This window comes from Stegostoma tigrinum, chromosome 8, assembly GCF_030684315.1.
Source record: "Stegostoma tigrinum isolate sSteTig4 chromosome 8, sSteTig4.hap1, whole genome shotgun sequence".
NCBI lineage: Eukaryota > Metazoa > Chordata > Chondrichthyes > Orectolobiformes > Stegostomatidae > Stegostoma > Stegostoma tigrinum.
The window spans coordinates 41,499,782-41,526,627 of record NC_081361.1 but is presented as its reverse complement, the minus strand read 5'-3'; the positions used below and the strand labels follow the sequence as shown (position 1 = coordinate 41,526,627).

The following is a 26,846-nucleotide window of genomic DNA, read 5'->3' as shown; positions in this document are numbered from 1 at the left end:
TGAGAGAATAATCCCAAAATTTAATTGAGAGTCAGTTTGGAACTTTTCAACAACCAAATGTCCCAGCGTCTGTTGAATAAACGTCTTTCAAGTGTTTTCTTAAATTACATAACCCAAGTTACAAGCATTGGGAAGGCTCTTCAGACTAAACAATTGCCGAGACATCTGCAAAAGAATCTGCAAGCAAGCACAAGGAGTTTTCACAAAGAATGCTAACTTTTTCAGTTTTGAAAATTATGGATGAAAAGATAATAAGTTGATTCAGGTGCATTTTCACGATACCAAAAGTAGGGGTCAGTTAATAATTTTGAGGATGGGAACATAAAAAATCTTGAAGTTAAGTAATCAGAGACATTTTGATTTTTATATTAAGGATAAAAAACTTGATGAATATATTAACGGACAAGACCATTGCATCTGGCGGCATTAATAAGTTAAGTTGGTTAGGTTAAAAATACTTCGAAAAGTTTCTGCAAACAGATGTAGTTGAGGGATATGGCAAGAAATAAATGTTATCAATTAAAATAAGATGAACGTTTTGAGACAAAAACCTTCTTCTGTTTCTAACAAGTCTGAGATTGCATCACATACTCATTTAAATACCAATTTTTTTCATTAACGGAGCTTTTTTTAATTCCCTTGTTAGCTTTTTTTTGCAATTAATCAAACGAAAGAATGCATTATCATGGAATAAAAGAGAAACAACTACTAAATCTTGCTATTTTCCTGATGTGTCACTGTCTCACCAAAACTGTTGAGTAATTGTTGCTAAATAAACACAGGCAACATTTATACATGTACGAAGATTAAATAGTTTACAGGAAAAAACATCTTACTAAATAAGTAACACTTTCATTAGATAACATTTTCATAATGACAAATAAAATTTTCATAATTTCTGATCATATCAAAAACCTGGCTATTGAATTTCTCATCAGAGAAAAGAACACTTATCTTGAAATTTTCCTACCCTCACTTTCCACTCAAGAGTCCTGATATTCACCTGAAGCTCTTCACATAATTCTGAAACTATTGTTATATGGATGTGAGTTTGCTCGCTGAGCTGGAAGGTTGCTGATGGAGTTCCGGTTGGAATGTCATGCTTCTAGGAATTCTCGTGTGTGTCTCTGTTTGGCTTGTCCTAGGATGGATGTGTTGTCCCAATCAAAGTGGTGTCCTTCCTCATCTGTATGTAAGGATACGAGTGATAGTGGGTCATGTCGTTTTGTGGCTAGTTGATGTTCATGTATCCTGGTGGCTAGCTTTCTGCCAGTTTGTCCAATGTAGTGTTTGTCACAGTTCTTGCAAAGTATTTTGTAAATGACGTTCGTTTTGCTTGTTGTCTGTATAGGGTCTTTTAAGTTCATTAGCTGCTGTTTTAGTGTGTTGGTGGGTTTGTGGGCTACCCTGATGCCAAGAGGTCCGAATAGTTAGCTAGCACCTATGGGCGCAATACGCTAAAACTGGCCCGAAGATGGGAAACCAATGCCATCCGACAACCTTCCAGCTCAGCGAGCAAACTCACATCCAGAACCTCAACCTGAGCTACAAATCTTCTCAAAACTCACTACTGTTACATAAACTGTGTGATTTGCAAATATTTTAAATATAAGTCATTTAAGTTTGAGTTAGGAACATAAGGATTTTCTCGGTTCTGAAATTAATAATTATCTTGTAAGTATTTTTATAGCCACGGCAATTTCTTTTACATCAGTTTGTCAGCTACTTTGGCAGCACTAATGGGTTTTTATTTGCTTTGGGATATGTTGTGACTTGCATGGTAGACCATTATGCTTTATGGTCTGTTGGAAATTTCTGGATTCAGGATTTTTTAAAGCTTGGGGGAAATACCCATAATTGGGGGGGGGTGGGGGTGAGGGTGGGGGTTGGTTTTTTTTAAGTTTTACATTGATTTGAGCAATTCTATGGAAAAAGGTTGCATAAGACAATGCACACGAGAAGCGGTGTATATAGTAAATCTAGATCACCTTTACTGGTAGTCCCAAACCAGAAATGTTGTGAGAAACACCTGAAGAGATTAACTGAAGCTGAATATGCTTAAGCTTAAGTGTAGATTGCTCCAAGAAGAAGCTATCATTGTTTCTGGTCCAGAAGTTAAAGTCACAGTTACCTTAAACCTATAGATGTGTGAGGATCATATTCTTTTCTTTGCTGTGAGTATGCTATAAAGGATCCTTTTGTCTACTGGACATTTTTGGACATTGTAAGGGATTATTTTGGGATTAACATATATACTCAAGTAAAAGTCAATCTCATGTAAAAACTGACTCCCTGTTTTTGGCCAAAAAAATTTGGATTTTTCCATATATCTCATATAAAAGTTGACCCTAGTTCTTCACAGATAACAGATCAACATTTGAGAGTCAAGATATTATCCCGCACATCAGTGTTACAATGAGGAAATGAATCTTTTTCATGCTATTGCGTTTTGAAATTTCTTCTTCATTTGTGTAAAAATTCCCTCCAGACAAAACAAAAAATATACAGCAGCGTTTAAACTAAAAGTTATTGAAGTTGCAGAGAAGGCAAATAACTGTGCAGCAGCAAGAGAATTTTGAATTTCAGAGCAACTTGTGAGAGACTGGAAAAGGTATCAACTCAACTTCAGACAATGCCAAAGCAAAAGTGCGCCAGAGGTAAACCTAGCAAGTGGCCACAATTGGAAAAAAAAAATTGCTGAGTGGGTACTTGACAACTGTCAAAATGGAAAATGTGTTAGTCGAGAAGCCATCCGAATCCATGCACGAAACAAATCAAACAAGGATGGAATTTTGGATTTTAAGGCAAGTACTGGACGGTACACAAGGTTCACGAGAAGGCATGACTTAGTACTTCAGCAGAGAACTAAGATTGCAGAAAAACTGCCTGTTGAACTAGAAAATAATGTAGTACAGTAATTACCATAATTTGTTTATTTTTCTTTATTTGTTTAGAGATCAAGTGGGCTTCTGCTAATGATGCGGTATTTTGGACTGTAGAATGAATTTCAGCCCCTCACGCAATAGTCGATCCCATAAGTTTAACATTAAAAGAGTTTAAAAAGTCTAAAAAATCTGCCTTTAAAAGTGTATATACTGTAGTGGGATTATACTTTTACTGTGTGTTTAAAAACCTTTTAATTGGTGTTGTAAGTAAACAGTATGGTTTAACTGAAAATTTCTTTTGATGAATAAACTTGTTTTATTGTTAAAACAAAATCTCCAACATTGAGTTGCATATATTCCATTGACAGACCACCTCATTAAAACAAAACCAAAACAAAATCTGAACAATCAATCCAGGTTTCAGTCTAGCAGATAGTAGGAACTGCAGCTGCTGCAGAATTTGAGATAACAAGGTGTAGAGCTGGATGAACACAGTAGGCCAAGCAGCATCAGAGGAGCAGGAAAGCTGACGTTTCGGGCCTTGACCCTTCTTCAGAAAAAAAGTCTAGGATCTGACTTTTTTAGTAATAACAATCAGCTGGGATCATAACACTAACATAATAGTTTAACCTAATGAAAAAGAAAATAACTTCTGAGAAGTTAGTACATTTTTTTTAAAAAGCTGAAAACGCTGGTAAATTTTAGAATGTAAACATGTTGTCCATGTACAGAATGAAGCTAATGAAGTTGAGTCAACTATTTCAGTTTCAGGTTTTGTACCATCCTGAAAGTGCTGAGGTAGATTTACATATAGAACCAAATATCAACAGCTGTTCCACTTTAGGATGCACCAAATCAAAGCCCAATTCTGTCATTCTATGACATTCACTGATGCATACTTTCCATTAGGCAATACTGCAAATTTAATGGATAGAAACTCTCTCTGAAGTTTTTTCCACTTCTCGAATCCAGAAACATTGAAGCCAATTAAATAGCATCGGCTAATTTCCTCAATGAAACAACTAAACCAACACAGACTTGGGTTCTCCTGTTGTCCATGAATCAATAACACAGTACCTGCCTTAGTTACTCATTAAGTCATTAGGCAGCATATTTTATTAAGTTTTTTTTTAAGATTAGAAATTAGCAGCATTAGGACAGAAATCTATGTGATTAAAGTTAAAACAATTGCAATCAATCAGAGATGTCTGAGTTATGCTTTTTAGCCAGTGAATTACCCAGTATTAATATCTCATTCCCAGGGTCAGAGAGTATGGAAACACTCACCTGGTAAATTATGTTCTACTGGATACCAAGGTAGTTCCATTAAGGGTGGCAGGGGTGGTTGTGGTTACAAATGTAGCTTTGACCTGTTCTGGAGGATCAAAGAAATAGGCCTGATGGAAAGCAGCACAACAAAATTTAAAATTAGCAAAATTTAAAATTTTTGAAGTGAGGTTCACTAAATTCTACTTTGGATTAGAAGGAAAAATACATTGCTGCAGTTCCTTTACTGACTGCTTGATATTACAAAGCATTCTGTAGCTATTAACTACATTTTGAAGTGTAGTCACAGTTGTAAATACCAAAAACATTGAAGTCAAATTACAAACAGTGAAGTTACACAGCTATCAATATGATAATGACTACATAATCTGCTTCTGTAGTGTTGACTGAGAGACAAATATTGGCCAGGATGCTGGGGCTAATTTCTCTGCTCTTCAAAACTATGCCATGACATGTTTTACGTCACCTAAGAGAGTAGAACGAGGCCCAGTTTAACAGATAATCCAAAAGATGATACCTCCAACAGTGGAGCAATCCCTCAAGAGTGCTGAGAAGTACCAGCTTTGAATTTTGTCCTCAAACTGCTGAATGGAAGTTGAAATCATAATCATCTAGAGGCCAGAGAGCTACAAACTGAACTTCAGCTGACACATATCGCATTCTTTACAAAATGAGTCACAAGTGTGAAAATAAAAAAAAGTAAATTCTGAAAATATGAAAATGAAAATAAAACATGATGTCATGCAGTTCCAACATCTGAAAAAACAAGTAACTTCCATACAAAAACAGTGCTAGCTTTCCCTTTGATATGAGTCTGCTGGTCCGAGTCAGGTATTCTCTCTATTTGAACATAACATTACAAACAATGTGCATTAAACTGAAATTACCCATTTAAAATATGAATAATACCACATTTGAAGAACTGCAGTCATGTGAAATTAAATTTCAACAAATGACAACATTTTAAATAAACATGACATTTCTCACAAGATGCGATGAGACTTTGTAATTTCTTCCTGAACTATGTTGATTGTCCAGTTTATTTCAGGTGATATAATGCTAGAACTGTAACTCAGTTCAAAATCTGACAAAACACCTTTGTTGTCAAGCACGGTCACTGGAAAAACTGCTGGATTTATGGAGGTTTAAAGAAAATAATTAAGACTAGAAATAATCCTAATTTACAATTATTAATGTCTTTATGTGAAACTGAATTTTAAAAAAAGGCACTATACAAAACTGGACTTCAGGTTTCCTAACAATTTTTGTTTTAGAAATGTGAAAATTTATTGTTCTGTAGAACAAATTCGTACCTTACAGCCAACTGCAAGCAGGGCATGAAGGATCAGAATGACTGCAATAGTTGCTATGGCAATTCTCTGGCTATCATCACGGACAGCTGGCCAAAAGGTCATCAACAGCACGGTGCCTGAGAGGCACATGGCCAGCACAATCGTAATCCATCGTACAATCTCATTTGGAATAATCCATAGCACCTGCAACACAAAGAGAAGTTACTTGCTCACATCAGAGCTGTCCTGAAACAACCTCACAAATTTAATTCTTTCTTCCTCTTTGCCACAGTTGATTACATTTCTGAAACATTAATTCCAATTAAATAGTTTGTAGCAATAACTAGGACAAATGCAATTTTAAAAAAGCCCTGGCCTTGCATGCTGAAATGGACAATGTGCCATTAGGTCAGACATCTACCCATGTAACTCCTAACTGGTATTAAAATTCATAAAGTTATTCAGATACATAGATGGCCTCATTTGCAAAATCCCCTGGGGTAAAAAATTCCAACTTGGAGTAATTCAGAACAGCACTGACATCCAAGAGATCTTCCAACCTATTTCCCTCCCTTATTGAAGCCAGACTTCCAATCTTTCCTTTGATCTGTTCTGCTCCCCTCTGAGATCAACTATGATTTCAGCACATTTTCAGGTTTGAAGTCGGCATTAGAATAATGATCAGTTTTCGCTCACTCTTCACTTACAACATTAAAAAGAAACTCAGCTTAGCCAGAGTTCAGTCTTTTCAAGAGTCTTTAAAGTGCTTAACTAATGTTCGATACAGATCTTCAAGTTGGACATAACAGTTCAATATTAGAGGACACTGTGTCTTAAATCCAGTCAGCCAAAACCACCAAGATATCCAGCTGTTAAGATATGCAAAAAAATCATCTAATGCCGACTTTTGTACCTCTTTTTCTGATCTGTAGTTCCTTCAGCTTTCTGTTCCTCCCTTACAGGTAGTAAACAGCTTCCAATGCTGAAGATCATAGCTAGAACCAGACAATTTCAATACTTCACAGGACCGAAATCCTCATGTCAATCGTTTTTTTATCTGTATTTTATTGATAAGATTTCCACACCTTCATATTTGTATTTCCTATTCTTCTAAAGTTCTAAGGAAAGATATCATTTCATTGGAGGCAATTCAGAGAAGGTTCAGTACAATGATCCCTGGTATGGAAGGATTGTCTTATGAGCGAAGGCTAAACAGGCTGGGACTCTATTCAATGGGGTTTAGAAGAATGAAAGGTGATCTCATTGAAATATACAGGATTCTTAAGGGGCCTGACAGGGCAAATGCTGAGAGGATATTTCACCTTATGGACAGTATAGGACCACAGGGCATAGACTCAGAATTAAGGGTCATCCAATTTAAGCAATTTAAGACTGAGTTGAGGAATTCATCCTCCCAGAGAGTTGGGAGTCTTTAGAACTCCCTGCCTCAGAGAGCTGTAGAGACAGAATCCTTGCACACATTTAAGGCTGAGATGATAGATTCTTCATCAGTCAGGGAATCAAGGTTTACGAGGAAAACTCAGCAAAGTAGACATGAGGAATGTTGGATCATTTATGACCCTATTGAATTGCATCGCAGGCTCAAGGGCCTAATGACTTACTCCTGCACCTACTTCTTATGATCAAATGTGTTAATCCACAAATACTTTTGTACCTAGACTCATCTCCCATTTCATACTTTAACTCCCTCTTTCATAGGAAGAAAGACATACTTACTGCAGTGGGGATGTAAATAAACAGTGAGTATCCATAGACGCACACTATCTCCAGGAATGAATACGACACAATGTTCATCACTTTATTATTTCTCCACATTAGAAAGCCCCACAGAGCGAGAGGAACGAGCCAGGCATAGGTATAGATAGCCGTAGCTGCTATAGAAACTACAAAGAAAAGTGTAGTTACATTGTAACATTTACAAATTTACTTTACTACTTACTGAAATCTCTAAGAGAAATTAAGTACAAAATTTTTCTAACACTAATATTCACTTTACAATCTTTAATTCTTGTTTTCTGGTTTTGCCATGTTGTGAATTTGATCTACAACAGAGTAAAACTGACTAAGTGAGTAAAAGCAAATTAGCAATTCTGTGGCTTTGTCTAGTAGGTGATGTGGAATGAATGTCTTCTTAAAAAAAAGTTGCAAGAAATCATTCATCATATAATGGTGATTCCATATTTTATAACTGGTGAATACAGTTTCTATTAAACCATGAAACAGGTTTCACAATGCATATTGGTTAAACAAAAAATGTTCAGGCTTTTCCTATTTTTGGATAATAATTTCACAAAAAGACATTACTTAAATTTTGCTTCACAATAATGGAATCTGGGGATTATCAGAAGAAGAGATTATGGATTTGTGCTCAATTGGGACTGGGCACAGCTTGCTTAGTGTTCTTCCATTTAGAATTCTTGAAGAGAACACAATAGATAGGCATTCCATCCATTGGACTGGAACAGAATACTTTAACACTGCATCACACAGTCTCATGTGGATTATTTAATAGCATTGACAAGCTGAGGATGAGTTTTGACTGCAATTTTTCTTTTCCCATTGCATAACTGAAAATGCATTAGGTTAACTTTTGTGTTTTAACTGTTCGGGTGTGCATTACCAGGTAAAAAATTGCATGAATACACACTTCACTTAAGTATGTTTCACTACTCACTTCCTTCACAGTAATTCCTAAGCAGGTCATCCATATATGTAGATCAGCTTTCTGTTACAGAACTGAATGTAATAGAAGGATCACATAAATTTCCATAGGTGGATATACAAATCCAGTTGTTTTTCAGCTCAAAAGTATATTACAGCCATATTTCTTTATATCGTAGTGCATTTTTAGTTCCATGAGCCCAAGCCTACAATTAAGCTATAACTACCCTTTCTTCTAGCTAGCTGTAAATCTTGTTGAAAATAAAACGCTGAATTTATGAAACTTCTGCAGGAGTCAACTTGTGGAGAAGAGTAATTTTCTTTTAGTTTCAGCTACTAATCCCTTTATTCACAACTTTTGTCATTCTGATTGCAAATGGAAATTGAATTGTTTTGATTTTTAATGATTCTAGTCTCCTTTCTCATATTAACAAGAATTAACAGATGTAAAGTGTACACAGCCTACCTCTGATAACCCTGGAGTTCCCTTCAGGGTGATGTTAGTTGAGGCCAGGATTTCTTAACTAACAAGAAGTCAGGGGTTATCAGGGATGGTGAGCATGTGGAGTTGAAGTCACAATTTGATCATCCAAGATTTTAATGAAGAACTTGTTGACTTTGGAGACAAAATGGCCAATGGCCTCCTTCAGCTCCTAATTAGTATGTCCATATGCTCAGAAGGGCAGTACAGCTTTAATCATTTACTGGCATTTGTTTCCTATTACTTTGGCTTACACCACAGAAAAGTTAATAAAGTAACTGCACTCTGCATTCCTCTAAACCTTCCCTGTGTGGAGTACTGTGTACAGTTCTGGACATCCTGCTATAGGAAGGATATTATTCAATTTGAGAGGGTTCAGGAAATATTTACCAGAATGTTGCCAGGAATGGAGGACTTGAATTATAAAGATAAACTAGGACTTTTTTTTCCCCCCACTGGAGGTGGTTGAGGGGTGACCTTATAGTGGTTTATAAAACCATGAGGGGATCAGAAAAGATGAATAGGGTGAGGGAATTCAAAACTAGTGGGCATTTTTTAAGGTGAGAGAAGAAACATTTAAAAAGGACATGAGGGGAAACATTTTCACACAGAGAGGAGTTCATATGGGGAATGAACTGCCAGAGGAAGTGGAGGATGCAGGTACAGTTACAACATTTAAAAGACACTTGGATACGTACATCAGTAGGATAGGTCTGGAGGGATATGAACCAAACACAAGCAAGTGAGACTATTTTGGTTTGGGAACATGGTCAGCCTGGGCCAGTTAGATTGAAGGATCTGTTTCCATGCTGTCTAACACTATGACTTCATACATCTCCAGATATTCATCCAAATCGCTGTTAAAAGCTGTTGGTGATTCTATTTCCACTGATAAAACATTCTATGTCTTATAGCACACTCTATAACGATAATCTTAAATTTATGGTCTCAAGCTGTAGATTCATTTACCAATGCAAATCCTATTTATCTTAATTAATATGTACATAGATAGCATTACCACCAACCACGTCAATAAACTTATTCAGATATTACTGCCTTAATTGCCCTACATTTCAGCAGTAAGCACACATCAAAAAGTATTTAAAAGAGCAGAGGAGTTAACTCCACTATCCTGTCCAATATCTATCCCTCAAACAATATCACAACAACATAGTGCTTTGTCAATATCACATTGCTGGAGTTTGAAGTGTACAAATTGATTGTTTGCCATGTGCTCTACATTACAACAGTGATTGTGCTTCATGGTCCGTAAAGCATTTTGAGATGTTTGATGTTCATAAAAGACACGATATACCCTAAATGCAAGTCTTTAGAATTGACTCTGACATGCTGTGGGACATCCCGAGTGTGAAACTAAAGTCCAGAGTCAAGATATTGTCAGCACTGGAAAACAGTGCAAATGATTAAGAAAGCATGAAGTAGTGGATGGGTTTTAAAAGCACATCGATTATACGAAGTATGAAGGTGGTAAAGCATTCCAAAGGTTCTTTGTGAACTGAGAAATGTTTTCATTGAAACAGTGAAGATGCCACAAGTGGGACAAACATGCAGTACAGGGCATGAGACCATTGATCCAGCACAGAGCAGCCTCACCCTACCAGTTAGTGCACTTTCCTAATGGTGATTTCAAAATGGAATTGGCAGAGACTGTGGAGTTGTCATATGCTCACACTCTTAGCAGGAGATAAGCTTGATGCATATAGTGAGATAAAGAACTTTGCAATCAATTTTGTCACTACCACAACAAAGTTCTTTACCTCATCACATGCAACAAGCTCCATCTCCTAAGTGTGTGATTTTATAACAGCTCCTCAGCCTCTACCAATTACATTTTGAAATCATCAGGAAATGCACTGACTGCTTGTGTGAGGCTGCTTCTTTGCTGGAAGAAACAAGTCTTTAGTCCCCATTGAGTACTGCCCCTAAAATGGAATTGTAGAGGTGGGGAATTGGAAGGACACAGCAATTGCTCATTATCCAATAATATGCTGATATTACATATGCAGTGTGGTCTAACTACTGTTCCTCAATTAAATCACATTTCTGCATGATTTAAGGAAGAAAATACCTGGGTTTTCTATTTACCTTTATGGAACTCAGGTACATAGCGGTAACCACGCTGACCCCGGTGAGTGAAGAAATTTGCAAGGTTGCCACTTATCGCTATTGCAAACACCAGTGTGGCACATATCCAAAAGGGACCTAATTAAGACATTTCAAAAGCAAAACCAATGAACAGAACAACGCCTTTAAGCAGTGAAATGTGCTCTTCCATTTTTCTTTATTATAAATAATACAGAACAACAATTCCCTTCAGTTTTGAAATTTTCACAAACGGAATATTCACAGGTTTTCCTGTTAGTTATCGCAATGTAAACACATATTTGATTTCAGAATTTCCTGCTGGGCAGCTTAAGTAAAAGGCATTTTAGAATAAAAGAAAATAAGTTGTGCTCGTCCCCTCCCCCCACTGCATCCCAAAACCAGCCCAGCCTGTCTCTGCCTCCCTAACCTGTTCTTCCTCTCACCCATCCCTTCCTCCCACCTCAAGCCACACCTCCATTTCCTACCTACTACCTCATCCCGCCTCCTTGACCTGTCCGTCTTCCCTGGACTGACCTATCCCCTCCCCTACCTCTTCACCTATACTCTCCTCTCCAACTATCTTCTTTTCTGTCCATCTTCGGTCTGCCTCCCCCTCTCTCCCTATTTATTCCAGAACCCTCTCCCCATCCCCCTCTCAGATGAAGAGTCTAGGCCCGAAACGTCAGCTTTTGTGCTCCTGAGATGCTGCTTGGCCTGCCGTGTTCATCCAGTTTCACACTTTGTTAAGTTGTGATTGAGCTCATTTTTTGGCCATGATTTCTGCTTTTCCTAAACTCATTCATGGATTTGTTTTCCCTTCTTACCTCCTCTAAATATATGAGCTTCCATTCTGGTCTTCTGAGCCTCTCCAATTCCCTTCCAAGAAGTGCAGTAATATTTTCACATCTGTATTTTAATTTTATTTGCAGAGAATAAACCATGACGATATTTATTGGACCCAAATACAGCCTTTGTTCAAATTTAGCATCGAAAAATTTTGCTTACACATTGTATTTGATAGGGATATAAGATAGGCTTATGCTGAAAGTGGTAACAGGGCATTCAGTTCTCATGTTAGTTACTACAAAATAAACAATACTTATTTTCTAATAACCACTATAAATTCACACGTACCATAAAGATCTGGATTACTCCGAATATACAATCTCACAAAATTTTTGCCAGGCAGCGGTAAAAGGGAACCTTTTATTCTGTCCAACACCTGTTGTGCAGAGAACAAAATTACCAATACAGCTTCCAGAAGTAGAAGCTATACATCTGAAAACCACTGCTATGTGTGAAGTTTATCAATGGCTGTGCAGCTACACAGCTTAGAGGGAACATTGAAAATCACCAGTTGTAAGTTTCTTTCCAAGCCCCACTTATCATCCTGACTGGGAAATAAAACTGCCATTCCTTCAGTGTCACTGGGTCAAAATCCTCAAAGTCAGTCACCAATGGCATTGTGGGCCTATCATTACCGAAATGGACTGTAGGGGTTCAGGATGGCACCTCACCACAACAACCTTCTGAAGATTACCTAGGGATAGGCAATAAATACTGGCCCATCCAGCAATGTCCGCAACCCATGACTGAAATTAAAAACAGTTGAAGCACAGCATTTGAACTTAGTACTCTGTGCAGAACAAGAAACATTGTTGTGCAATGTGGCAGACGTGATAAGGGAGCTTAAGATGAAGGAACCCTTAAGGAGGCAGTGACCATAATATGATAGAATTTACTCTGCAATTTGAGAAGGAAAAGGTACAATCAGATGTAACACTATTAGAGTTGAATAAAGGCAACTACATAGACATTAGCTGACCAGAATTAACTGGGAGAGGAGCCTAGCAGGAAAAGACAATGAAATGGCAATGGCAGGAGTTTCTGGGAGTAATTCGGGAGACACAGCAAAAATTCATTCCTAGGAAAAAGAAGCATACTAAAGGGAAGATGAGGCAAACGTGGCTGACAAGGGAAGACAGAGACGACATGAAAGCAAAACAGAAAGTATATAATGTGGCAAAAGGTAGTGGAAAGCCAGGAGATTTGGTAACCTATTAAGACCAACAGAGGGCAATGAGAAAAGAAAAAAAGAGGGAGAAGGTTAAATATGAGGGTAAGCTGGCCAGTAATATAAAAGAAAATTGCAAGAGTTACTTCAGATATATAAAGGGCAAAAGTGGGCATTGGGCCGCTGGAAAATGACACTGGAGAAGTAGTAATGGGGAACAAAAAAATGGCTAAGGAATTGAATAAGTACTTTGTGTCAGTCTTCACGGTGGAAAACGAGTTAATATCCCAAAAATTCAAGAGATTCAGGGGGCAAAGTCGAGTATGGTGGCCATCACCAAGGAGAAGGTGGTAGAAAAACTGTAAGGTCCGAAGGTGGATAAATCATCTCAACCAGATGGACTACATCCTGGAGTTCTGAAGAGATAGTGAAGACGTTAGTGGTGATCTTTCAGGAATCACTGGAGTTAGGGATGGTCGCAGAGGACTGGATGTAACTCTCCTGTTTAAGAAGGTGGTGAGGCAAAAGACAAGAAATAACAGTTGATTGGCTTGATCTCGGTCACTGGTAAGATTTGGAGTGTACTGTGAAGGATAATATTTATGAATACTTGGGACTGCATGGTAAAACTGGGCAAAGGCAGTATGGTTTCATCAAGGGGAGACCATGGCTGACAAATCTGTTAGAATTCTTTGAGGAGGTGAACCAAGGACACCTAATGGATATTATCTACCTGACTTTCAGAAGGCCTATGACAAAGTGCTGCACAGGAGGCTGCTGCATAAAATAAGTAAAGGGAAAACTCTTTAGAACAGGAGAAACTTCTTCAGCCAGAGAGCGGTGAATCTATGGAATTTGCCACCACTGAAGGCTGTGGAGGCCAAGTCATTGAGTATATTTAAGATAGAGATAGACAGGTTTTTGATTGTCAAGGTGATCAAGGGTTACAGGGAGAAAGTGGGAGAACGGATTGAGAAGCTTATCGGCCATGACTGAATGGCTGTGCAGACTCGACGGGCTGAATGGCCTGATTTCTGCTCCTATGTCTTACGGTATAAAAGCTAGGACTTCCCTTCCCAATCACTGCTTGTTTGAATGTGGACAGTGAGTAGGATGGGATAACAATGCTCCACCACCAAACAATATTCTGCTGTCACTCATTGAGTGAAGACAGTAATTTTCATAAAGCACCAGAAAGTATTTAACAACCACAGAATTAACACTCATAGAACCAAACAACAATACAAATCAGTGTTTACATTGGGCAGAACGGGAGAACAAAATGAGATTGAGATAAATAAAACTTTTAAAATGCATATTAGTTAAAATGTTGCCTTTTTATTATTCATCTCTTCTATAATTAGAAGTACCTGGTGGAGAAACCAAAATTCACCAACCTGGTAGGTGTCTACATCAAAAAATGTTTGATAATAATCAAATGTCCAAAATGGAGCACTCTTCTTTTGTCCCGCAAGCAACTGTACAGGGAAAAAAAGTAAAGGCAAACTTGGTCACAAAGGTTCTAATAATTAGCAGTTTCTCTTTACAAAAGGAAACCCACATAATTTAGTTCTGGAAAACCCATATTTTTTCAAGTAAATGCAAATTGAGGAGTGTATGGGAACACAGCTGAAGGCAGAACTCAAATTACATTTATCATTAGTATCAATAAACATTATCATGATTCTTTTTAAATAATTAAAAATAACCACAAATCATTTCTTGTTACAAGCTTGAAAATTAAACTATGAAATGAATAGGCAAACTGAAGGAAGGCCACCAGTGCAGGGAGAAATAAGAAGCAGACTGGATAACTGCATGCGTTTCTGGAGTAAAATTACATTGATATTAAAGTGTATAGGTGAAGCGATGAATGAAAAATTTTAAGGTATTTTAGGCCTAATGTACTTGTTCTAAAATTCAAGTGATGTATTTTACAGCCATTAACATAAAGTCATCTTATATTTTGAGGTACACAGTATAAATTTAATTTTTGTATATTTGCCATTCCAAAGTTACTCACCTCTGCTTTATCAGAGTCTTCATTCCCAAGCAAATCTTCATCCTCATCTCTTCCCAACTTGCCTGGTGGGCCTCTCTGATTTTTAGGTTTATCATTGGTGTCTGTGATACTTATTGTGGTAGCATCTGGGTTTGCTGCCAGCAGGTTTGTGGCATCATCAAACTCTGTATTATAAACCATTTGGAAAATTAGACTATGATAAAGGCATAACAAAACATAAGTTGGCGTTGTAAATTGATTAAGCAGGTTCTAATACATTTCAATTAATAACATTATGAGCATTGAGGTCTCCAAAAGTGAATACTGAATCAGAGGGAGCCGACAGTGAATCTTTTCGCTTCACTGTCACTATTCCATGCCCTAGAACCACTAGTCAACTTTCACCCATTTCACCAATAGCTGTCATCAATATGTAGTCATATTATAAATTTCATAATCGACTCTAATGTCCTTTTAAAAATGGACACAAAAAGTGCTATTAAACATGGCTCCCAAAAATCACTTGACTTTTGTTGGTTCAACTGAATTGTAACAGACTGTACTTATCTCAAGAAGGATCAAGTCCATAGGGTTAAATAGAATCTCCATAAGGCAGAGAAGCAGAAATGGACTATTCAATCTTTCAAGTCTGCTCTGCAACTTAATGTGATCATGGCTGATTTAATAATCCTCGACTTCACTCTTCTGCCTTTTCCCTATAACACTGGATCTCCTTCCTAATTAAAAGTTTGCTTATATTGGCCTTGAATATAGTTAATGACTGATCCTGAACAGCCCTCTGCAGTAAAGAATTTCACAGATTCACCACACTCAAAGAAGAAATTCCTCCTCATCTCTGATCTTAAATGATTTAAATGTGCGATCCATTATTCTGAGATGAAGCCCTCTGATTCTAGACTCCCCCACAAGGGAAAACAACCATTCCACACATACCCTGTCAAGACTCCGAAGAATCCTGCAGGCTTCAATAACACCACCTTTCAATCTGCTATATGTCAATGAGTACAGGCACGATCTACTCAACATCTCTTCATAAGACAGTGTCTCCATACTTGGTGTCAGTCTCGTGAATCTTCTCTAGACTGCCTGTAATGCTAGTATAGCTTTTCTTAGATAAGGAACCCAAAACTGTTCACAGTATTCCAGCTGTTGTCAGAGTAGTGACAGGTATAGTTTTAACAAAATCTCCGCACTTTTATTCTCCGTTAGCTTTTTGAAAGTCATGGACAAGGACTCCCAAGTCTCTCTGTTTGGTAACTTTTTGCAGTCTTTCTCCATTTAAATAATATTCTGCTCTTTTATTATTCCTACCAAAGTGCATAGCTTCACATTTCCTCATTTATATTACATCTGCCAAATTTTGTCCTTTTGCCTCATTAACAATGGCCTTCCTGGAGGTGTGCAAAGCTCTTTCCTGTCATCAAACTGCTCAAGTTCATGACTGAGTCGGTTTAAAAAATAACTTGTCTAAAAAAGTGGATGGAACTACATCAAGATTTGGGCTAATCCAATATCTAATATCGAAGAGCAGCCATTTCAGATTTTGAACTGTATTAAAATCTAGCTGGGAACAGCCATTGTGTGCAAGATCTGAGATCTCAGTAGAACCTGTAAAGACAGCTTCAGCACCAAACTCAGCTGAACTACTCAGCATGTGAGGGTTGAATTTTCTCTCTCACATTGCAAGTTACACAGGGCTGACCAGAAATCTTCCTTGTTTTACTAAAGAGAAATTCAGGCAGTTTTAAAACGTTATGTTGACAGACCAATAAAGAAATGGAACTTCCATATGCTCTGTAAACTGCTCCACCCTGAGTTCATTACAAAGGCAATATTAAACTACATAAGCCGCCAAAGCTGTTGAACACAACTCTTTATTCCAATCATCCAACACTATAAATCGAAAGCGGCCAGCCTGCATACTAACACATGACATGAATTTCACCTGTATACATATATTTTATTTCAGCTGCTTTTCATTCTTGTACATATTTACCAAGTAATTTTATTACTTATACTTAAGTAACATACGGCAGTATTTTACAGTAAAATAACTTTCATCTTAAGACTAAAACTTTTTTGAGTCATTCACAAATTATTCAGGGGCCATGCACATGCACATAGAGTACACTTTATCTCAATACCACTTTAAGGAAATGCCTTGTGTGTGTTTGTGCCAACTGGTGTCTCACGTCTGGTATTGTACACGTTGCAAAATGACCGAATACTAAATTGTACTAAAAGCCAAGGTTCAATCTGCTTTGAAAAGAGGCAAATTTTGAACTGCACAGAAATTGGAAATTGAAGGGAAGTAAGAATCAAATTTGTTTGCAATCAAAGCAGCAGTTAACTTGGATGGTAAAAACACTAACAATAATGATTGCCTCATTGAGATTATAGAGCGGAACCCCTAATAGTCAGCAGAAAATGAAGGAACAAATTTGCAAGGAGATCTCAGTATGTGTAAGAATAATAGCATGGTTATGGTAGGGATTTTAACTTTCCAAACATTGACTGTGATTGCCATAGTGTAAAGGGCTTGGATTGAGAGGAATTTGTCAAATATGTATAAGAACATTTTCTGATTCAGTATGTGGATGTACCTACTAGAGAAGGTGCAAAACTTGACCGACTCTTGGGAAATCAGGCAGAGCAGGTGACTTGAGGTGAATGTGGGTGAGCACTTTCGGGGCCAATTACCATAATCCATTTAGTTTCAAAATAGTGATAGAAAAGAATAGACCTGACCTAAAAGTTAAAATTCTAAATTACAGGAAGGCCAATTTTGACAGTATTAGACGAGAATTTTCAAAAGTTGATCGGGATGGATGTTTGCAGGTAAAGGGATGGCTGGAAAGTGGGAAGCCTTCAAAAATGGGATAATGAGAGTTCAGAGACAGTATGTTCCTGTTAGGATGAAGGGAAAGGCTAGTATGTGTAAAAAAGTTGGATGACTAGAGAAATTGAGACTTTGGTCAAGAATAAAAAGGAAGCATATGTCAGGTACATACAGGAGGGATCGAGTGACTCCCTAGAAAAGTGTAAAGACGGTACGGGTATAAGTAAGAGGGAAATCAAGAAGGTAAAAGGGGGGCATGCAATAGCTATGGCAAATAGGGTTAAGAAGACTCCAAAGGGATTCTATAAATACATTAAGGACGGAAGAGTAACTAGGGCCCCTTAAAAATCAATGCTACCTATGTATGGAACTCCAGGAGATGGGGGAGATACTAAGCAAGTATTTTGCATCAGTGTTTACTGTGGAGAAGGACATGAACGATAGAGAACGTGGGGAAATAAATAGTGACATCTTGAAAATGTCCATATTACAGCAGTGGTGGTGGTGGTGCACATTTTAAAATGCATAAAAGATGGGTAAAATCCCCATGACCTGATTAGATGCACTCTAAAACTCCACGGGAAGCTAGGGATGTGTTTGCTGGGCCCCTTGCTGAGTTACTTGCATCATCAATAGCCACAGGTGTGGTGTTGGAAGATTGGAGGTTGGTTGACGCGGTGCCACTGTTTAAGAAAGGTGGTAAGGAAAGGCCAGGGAAATGTAGACCAGTCAGCCTGACATAACTGGTGGGCATGTTGCTGGAGGGAATGCTGAGGGATAGGACTTACATGTATTTGGAAAGACAAGGACTGATTAGGGAGAGTCAACCTGGCTTTGTGTATGGGAAATTGTGTCATACTAACTTGATTGAGTCTTCTGAAGTAGTAACGAAGAGGATTGATGAGGGCAGAGCAGTGGACGTGATACATATGGACTTCAGTAAGGCGTTCGACAGGATTCCTCATGGTATGCTGGTTAGCAAGGTTAGATTGTTTGGAATACAGGGAGAACTATCCATTTTGATACAGAACTGGCTCAAAAGTAGAACAGAGGTTAGTGGTGGAGGGTTGCTTTTCAGACTGGAGGCCTGTGACCAGCAGTGTGCCACAAAGATCGGTGCTGGGTTCATTGCTTTTCATTATTTATATAAATGATTTGGATGTGAACATAGGAGGTATGGTTAGTAAGTTTGCAGATGACACCAAAATTGGAGGTGTAGTGGACAGACAGAAGGTTAGCTCAGAGTGCAATGGGATCTTGATCAAATAGGTCAAGGACTCAGGAGTGGCAGACAGAGTTTAATTTAGATAAATGTGAGGTGCTGCATTTTGGAAAGGCAAATCAGGGCAGGACTTATACACTTAATGGTAAGGTCCTGGGAAGTGTTGCTGAAAGGGGCCTTGAAGTGCAGGTTCATCGTCCCTTGAAAGTAGAGTGGCAAGGATACAGGATAGTAAAGAAGGTGTTTCGTGTTATTGCCTTTATTGGTCAGTTCTTTGAGTACAGGAGTTAGGAGGACATGATGTGGCTGTACAGGACAGTGGTTAGACTACTTCTGGAATACTGCACGCAATTCTGGTCTCCTTGCTATAGTAAAGGCGTTGTGAAAATTAAAAAGGCTCCGAAAAGATTTACCAGGATGTTGCCAGGGTTGGAGAGTTTGACCCAAAGGGAGAGGCTGATTAGGCTGGGGCTATTTTCCATGGAGCTTCAGAGGCTGAGGGGTGACCTTATAGACGTCCTTATACGGTGTCCAAAACTGTAGAGAATAGGTTCAAGGTGAGAGGAGAAAGATACAAAAGGGACCTAAGGGACAACTTTTTCACACACAGAGTGGTGTGTGCATGGAATGAGCTGCCAGAGGAAGTGGCAGACACTGATACAATTGCAACATTTAAAAGGCATCTTGGTGGATATGTGAATAGAAAGATTTTAGAGTGGTATGGGCCAAATGCTGGCAAATGAGATAACAAAGTGTGGAGCTGGATGAACACAGCAGGCCAAGCAGCATCTTAGGAGCACAAAAGCTGACGTCAGCTTTTGTGCTCCTAAGATGCTGCTTGGCCTGCTGTGTTCATCCAGCTCCACACTTTGTTATCCCGGATTCTCCAGCATCTGCAGTTCCCATTATCTCTGCTGGCAAATGGGGCTAGTTTAACTTAGGATATTTGGTCGGCATGGACAGGTTGGACCAAAGAGACTATTTCCATGGCTCTATAACAATTGAGATGGCAATTCCTTATGCACAAGATTCTGTCAAAAAGTTTAAATTTTCAGACATGAGGAATCAAAGGACCTATTCTAGTGCTGTACTGTTCTATGTTTTATGAATGTGGAATGTAGACATGGAACAATAAAATGCTATCACTAAGCGCACAGGATTTAAAATATTCAGTGAGACAAACAGACAGGAATTCTTGAAAATGCTGGATGAGTATTTTGAAAACAATTTGGGGGCAGAACATCAGGAGAATCTAAATCAAAAACAGACCAGGTTCTTTGACCCAAATAGAACTGAAAGAGTTGAAAGTTGAACTGGAGTTGTCAACCCAGAAAGAGTCACAGAATCGTTACAATACTGTAGAAGATTATTTGGCCCATTGTGTCCGCAATGATTCTATTACCTACTGCCAATTTCCTGCCTTTTCCCCAAATATCCACACATTATTTCTATCCAAATAATCATCCAGTGCCCTCTTGTATGGCTCAATTGAACTCACTACTTTTTCAGGCCATGCATTCCAATCCCTAACTACTTGCTGTATGAAAAGTATTTTTCTCCCATCATCCTTACTTTGTTTGCACATCACTTTAAAATTATGGCGTCACTCTGTTTTCTTTTTACGAGCCGAAACACTTCTCCCATCTTCTATATCAAACCTACTCATGAATTTAAAACCTCCATTAAATGTCCTTTCAGCCTTCTTCTCTAAAAAGGAGAACAATCCCAATTATCCTCATAACTAGTGTTTCTCATTCCTGGACCCAAGGTCATTGACATCTCCACAGAGCAGAACGGCAGCAGTACCATAAAGTCAATGACATTCTCTGCTGCACCTGCACGAGTGCCACATTCTTCTCTCTGCACGCATTCCATCTCTGCTATCCCAGCCACGTCCCAACAAGACTAATGTTCTGCCACTCTAACTATTTCCTGCAACATCTTCTGATCTTCTACACCACTAACCCAGCATGCCCTCTGTGCTGCCTACTTCACAACCTCACCAGCACTAACAGCCGTACCATCAATTCCATCTCACTCAATTCCTCCCTTTCTCTTATTACAGAAGAGAGTTTGTAAAAGGGTGGAAAGGGCACATACGGTTGTAATATCCCTTACAAGAGAATCCCGGCCCTTGCAGAGAACTGGGACTGCACCTGCATTGACATAGGTCATGAGTTTTTCCATTGCAACTCCCATCTTTATCCTGCTTTCAGTGTCATCCACTGCACATGACTTCCAACCATTAGCTGCAATTCCTTCTCTCTCTCTTGTCTCGTAGGTACTGACAGCATATCCAACATCTCCATGGTAAAGCAGCTGGCTCCCCCAACCTTACCTCTGAGAACAAAGTTTGGAGGCCTCAGTGAAAGCGTCGTCAAGGCTCCCAACTCCCAACCAACTCAGATACTGACATCTTAGTCAGATCATTAGGCTTAGAAAGGGCAGGACCATAAGCTGGTGAGCACTTCACCTGCAACAGTTCTAGTCAAGGAAGAAGTTCACTGGCACTTGGAAGAAGCAGAGGGTAGCAAGGGCGCAGAATGTGCTCTGGGGGGGGTGGAATTCAATGTCCACCACCAGGAGTGGTTCAGCAGCACCACTACTGATCAAGCTCGCCAAGTCCTAAAGGACATTGTTGCTAGACTAGGATTGCACCTGGTGACAGAAACAACAAGAGGGAAAAACATACATGATATCATCTTCACAAATCTGCCTGCCACAGATGCATCTATCTGTGACAATATGGTAAGAGTGACCACTGTATTGTCCTTGCCTTCACAATGAGGATATGTTACAGTGCTAAATGAGACTTCGCAATTGAGCATTCATAATGGGCCTCACTAGACATCTTATGCAATTCTGCCACAGCTCAGATCTCTATAACATTCTGCCCAGAGTACTTATGAGAGAACAATAGGTACAGTTACAGGAGTTCAAAATTGACTCCCTTACAGTGTACCTAGAGGAGTAGAAGTTATCTCTGTGAGGGAAGCTGCCATGAAAATTAAGGCTTGTGAATTAACTCGTAGACTGCTGAATTACAGCAGGCGTGGGTCAGGTTGCGTGTATCTCATGGAACAGAGGAAGTGGAAACACAGAAGAGAATGGATTTTAAGGGAAAAGATGATGGATAGAACAGGAAAGCCAATAACCAACTTTTAAAAGAAAGAGTCTGGAAGCCAAAGACCCATGGCTAAGATGTTACATCAAAGGGAGAATTTAATAGATTTAACTCTGGGAAATTTACAGGATATGCTTCCAGGTAAAAAGCAGCAATCAAGTTATGTATGCATCTGTCAGATTCATTCTTTTCAGTTCTGAATGGTGAGAAAGCTACAGATGGAGAGTCCAGTGGAGTTCCAAACTCTGGAAAAAAAGAGAGAAATGTCCTAATAAAATCTAATGGGAAAACATAAGACGGAAGATGCAATGCATCAGCTATCTGTGTATGTCTGTGAGGAAAAAAAATTTGTACATTTATTCCCTTCTGCTTCCACATAACTTTTCTGAAAAAAAAACTTTAGTTCCTGAAAGGTGGAAGGTATATCACAGAAATGTAATTAGAATTTTACAAATTTTACAATGAACTGCAATATCTTTCTAGAAATTAATACAAAGGGGGCTTTCAAGTCATCTGACTTCTCTTGTGAATTCAATTGTGGTTGGAATCAGACTGCAGTTATCTCAAAAAGGATTAAAGATTTTTGAAATTTAACAAGCATTTCAATAAGGTGGAACAGAGACTCATTTACAGTGGATTCCCTGAAAGTATGACTAGTTCTTTCCTACTTCACCAAACCTGGGAAAATGGGAACCATTCAAGTAAATGGTGAAGATCATTAATTTTAAAAAAACTACTTAAGCTAAAAGATATTAGATGGGAATATGTTCCAAGCCTGGGCTAAACCAATACCTAATTTGGATTAAACCAATAACTGATCTGGATACATGACATAACAGTTTAGAATAGTGAATTTTGAACTGTATAAATGTCTGGATTGGAACAGATACTTTCTATTGAGACCTCAGGAGAACTTGTGAAGAGAATTCCATTCGTTGTTCTCAGTTAAATGTCCCCTGAGAGTTGGACTTACTCACTGATACAGAGAATTACAAAGGAAGGTGTTCAGAAAACCAGGCAGTTTTCATGTCTTGTGCCAGTAGAACCCCTAAAGAAAAGATACCTTCACTCAACCCCGAAAATGCTCTAACTACTGAGTCCAAAGGAAAACTCTTGAGTATTTGAATTGGGAAGCCATCTCAGCGACCGAACACAACTTTTCAATTTCACCCGCAGTCCAGACAACTAACACTTCAATTGCAAACTATGAGCCTGCAACAATATCTTAATGGACAGAATTGAATTCCATAAGGTATTTTTACACTCATCTTCATTTCAGCCTCGCATGTATTTAGTTAGCAATTTAGTGAGTCAGTGGTCCAGTGGTAGAACTATCGCCTAACCAGCCTCGAGCAACTGCCTGCGTGGAGTTTGCAAATCTCCCTATTTGTGTGGGTTTCCTCTGGGTGCTCTGGTTTCCTCCCACAGTCCAAAGATGTCTAGGTCAGGTGGGCTGGCCATGTTAAATTGCCTATAGTGTACAGGGATGTGCAGGCTAGGTCGAATAGGCATGGGAGATGCAGGATAACACAGACAGTGTACGTCTGGGTGGGATACATTTCAGAGGGTCTGTGTGTACTTAATAAGTAGGTATTCTATATTCTAATACTTTTACTTGAAACAGTATTTTATATTCAACTAATCTTTACCTTGTTTAAGATCAATACCTTCCTTTTCTTTAAAGTCACTCACAAACTAAAAGGGGGCATACACACATACAGACACTTAAACTTTAAGCTCATTGATCAATTTGAGGCAATGCCTTAAATGTTGTCATAACAGAGCACTGTGCATTAATCAACAATTAACATAAGTTAAGAAACCAGAAGTTCCAATATTGAGTTTAAAAATAGGGCTTAATCCATCTAAACACTAAAGAGAATTAGGAATTTAAGTACTTGTAAAGAATATCAAAAGTTAACAGAAGGAAAGGAAAATTGATTAAATTATAGCCTGAAGAAAGGTGGTCAAAAATGAAGTGAGTGAATACCAAAATATAGAGTAAGAAATTTCCAGTTCTGCCAATCATTAAATGAGCAACCCAAAAAATCAGTATCCCTATTAGAAATATTTATGTATTAATGTCTACTTTAACTTACTTTAAGCAATTTATAACATTATTGTTAAAAGCAGGATTGAAGAATTGTCATAAAAGAGTTTGTGTTGAGGAAGATACATATAACAGGACACGTCTGGAATTGTTACTAATACTACACTGCAGCATTCTCCTTCAATTCAGATGCTTTCAAGAACAATTAAAAAGTTGGATAATGTTGATTCAGACAATCTTTTTATCTTGATGAAAGTTTCAAAAGTGACAAACTTAATTTAAAAATAAGAAAGGAGGAAAAGTAAAACTGTTTTGATGACGAATAAACCATTGTGTTAGAGGTATTATTGTACAATGGTAAAGCTGAAGCAAACATCATTGCATTCAAAACTCAATCATAAAATTCAATTACCTTGAAACTGTAAATCATCTGCAGCTGCCATTTACTTGATTGATAGACCAATGAAATGATCAACCATAAAATTTGTCTGAAAAATAAAAGTAGTTCCAACAACAGGTGACATCATGTTCAGACCACTCTAAAACCTATCTGTAATTCAAACTATGGGGATATTTTGTGCTAAAAAATGTCCAAATTAATATGCATTAAAATCCAAAAGAAACATCACAAATTTTAAGTTAATTCAAAAATTGTCAGATTAATTGGCAAAAGTAAACAAATGTGGTTAAATTTTAACATACAATATCACTCCATACTGTGTACAAGATAAAATTAATTTAGCTTACAGGAGGTCTCATTGATATCCTGATAACAAATGAGATTAAGCACTCTTGTTCAGTAGTTAAGTATGGAACACAATAATAGGGATAATTTTCAACTCTGGTTCCTGAATAACAATCTAGACTCAACTACACCTATCAAAAAGTCACTGGTTCTAACCTTGGGTGATATTACATTAACCAATCTCTGTTTGACAGCAGAATGATGCTATGATTCTTTTCAGCACCCTAGTCTGGGGAAAGGTAAATGTTCCCTCTGATTCTGAAACCAGAAGAGACTAGCAGAATCTACATATTCTAAGCTGAATGCATTTACCTAGACTTTTTGAAACATTACTCTGGCTGGTGCTACAACAATGACAAAATGACTACAGGACATGAAATCTTGGCCTAAATTTTTAATGGAAAAAAGATATTAAATTAGACTTCCACTTATACTAAAACCAATTCATTACAATTGGTTAAGATTTATGGGAAATCCATGGTATAGCTGATATCTACCTACTTTTAGAGTTGTTACGCTGCTTATACCTGGCAAATTACTGGTAATCCTCCACAGAGAAGCTATTCCATTATGATGTGCAATCATGGACGCCAAGGAAGCTTGATTTGAAGTTTAAGATGTTAAACTACTTAAGGCAAGGATGATAAATGAACAATACTGCAATGAGCAAAAGCAAAGCAGGTTAGCTCCTTACCGGGTCAATTGATTTCAAATTATCAGCTCCACTGAGATGGCCTGATGGTGAATGTACCTTTGAACAAACTGATGGCCCTATCCCTGGTGAGTTACAAATCACCAGTTATACATAGAAAGCTTCCTATCTGGATGCATCACAGCTTGGTATGGCAACTGCTCTGGCCAAGACCACAAGAAATTAGAAAGTTGTGAACACAGCCCAGTTCACCACGAAAATCAGCCTTCCTGCCATTGACTCCGTGTACACTTCCGGCTGCCTTGGGAAAACAGTCAACCCCTCCCGCCAGTTATACTCTCCTCCAGCATCTTCCATCAGGCAGAAAATACAAAACCTTGAAAATACGTACTAACAGGTTTAAGAAGAGCTTCTTCACTGTTCTTACCCTATGTACCGGAGTTGATCTTTCTCTGTAGCTGTAACACTATATTCTGCATTCCGTTCTATTACCCTAACGTACTTATGTAAGGTATGATTTGTCTAGTTAGCATACAAAACATACTTTTCAATGTATCTCGGTACATGTCAATAATAAATCAAAATAAAACAATCAGGGCGCTGTTGATGGGAGATCCGGATTTTGAGAGAATGAAAACAGAAAATGCCGGAGAAATTCGGCAGTTCTAGCAGACAGAAACAGAGTTAACGTTTCGAATTTGAAAGGACTCTCCCACAGACACGACCAGACCTGCGGAGTTACTCTTGCATTTAGAACAATTTTTTTTTAAAAAATCAGATTTCCGGGCAGCGCAGCATTTTACTTGCATTGGGTTTCAAGACAGCGGTTGCCTTGGTGATAATTTACTCTCTTTACTCCAGTTATAATCACGGGAACAGTAAAATTCCGCTGTGCGTGCTGACACGGAGAAGGTAGACCCGGACCTTCCCCCCGCCCAGTGTTTACATTGGCCGTTTAAATCCGGATCTAGGATGATGGGCCTAGTCCGGATCAGATGCGGAGGCTCAGCCACCCTTCTTAAGGGCACCGTCAGTCCCCGCAGGCTTTAATACGCTGACTGATCAAAAACTCCGCAACCCTCTCCATCATTCTCTGTCGATTCAGTTTCTTTTTATCTTTGTTTTTGATTTGATCCACGGAAGCTGACTGTACACAGACATATAGCTGACCTCGAGCCTATCCAGTTTTACTCACTTCAGTCGTGCTTGGAATTGCACTCAATACATTGCCTTTATTTTTGTTTTTCTCTGAATCGGATGATTATTCAGCTTCCCCGTTTCTGGGATTACCTCCCTCCCCACCGACGTCTCAGTCCAATGAGAGCTCCCACAGAAATGAAAGGATTCGCGGGTCTCTCCCTCTCTCTGACACACCGTGCCGGAGACGGCGGCGCAAGCGCGACAAGAGGAGGAGCCTCGCGCAGCCGTAACAAGAGGCAAGAGG

General features: G+C 38.5%; 1 protein-coding gene across 2 annotated transcripts; it reads right to left on the bottom strand.

The window, feature by feature from the left end:
* Positions 1–26,804, bottom strand: yipf1 (Yip1 domain family, member 1). 2 transcript variants are annotated; one of them, XM_048539188.2, is made up of 10 exons: positions 26,598–26,803; positions 24,418–24,493; positions 14,771–14,934; positions 14,145–14,225; positions 11,868–11,955; positions 10,734–10,850; positions 7,202–7,368; positions 5,486–5,668; positions 4,173–4,282; positions 1–177 (listed from the first exon to the last, which is right to left on the bottom strand). In XM_048539188.2, exons 2-9 carry the CDS (start codon positions 24,446–24,448, stop codon positions 4,181–4,183), a joined length of 933 nt encoding a protein of 310 aa, XP_048395145.1. In that variant the 5' UTR covers positions 24,449–24,493; positions 26,598–26,803; the 3' UTR covers positions 1–177; positions 4,173–4,180. The 2 variants fall into 2 exon arrangements, with proteins under 2 accessions (XP_048395145.1, XP_048395146.1); XM_048539189.2 differs by lacking the exon at positions 1–177 and adding an exon at positions 1,967–3,515 and having other exon boundaries at positions 26,598–26,804.
* Between the last annotated feature and the right edge of the window lie 42 nt (positions 26,805–26,846).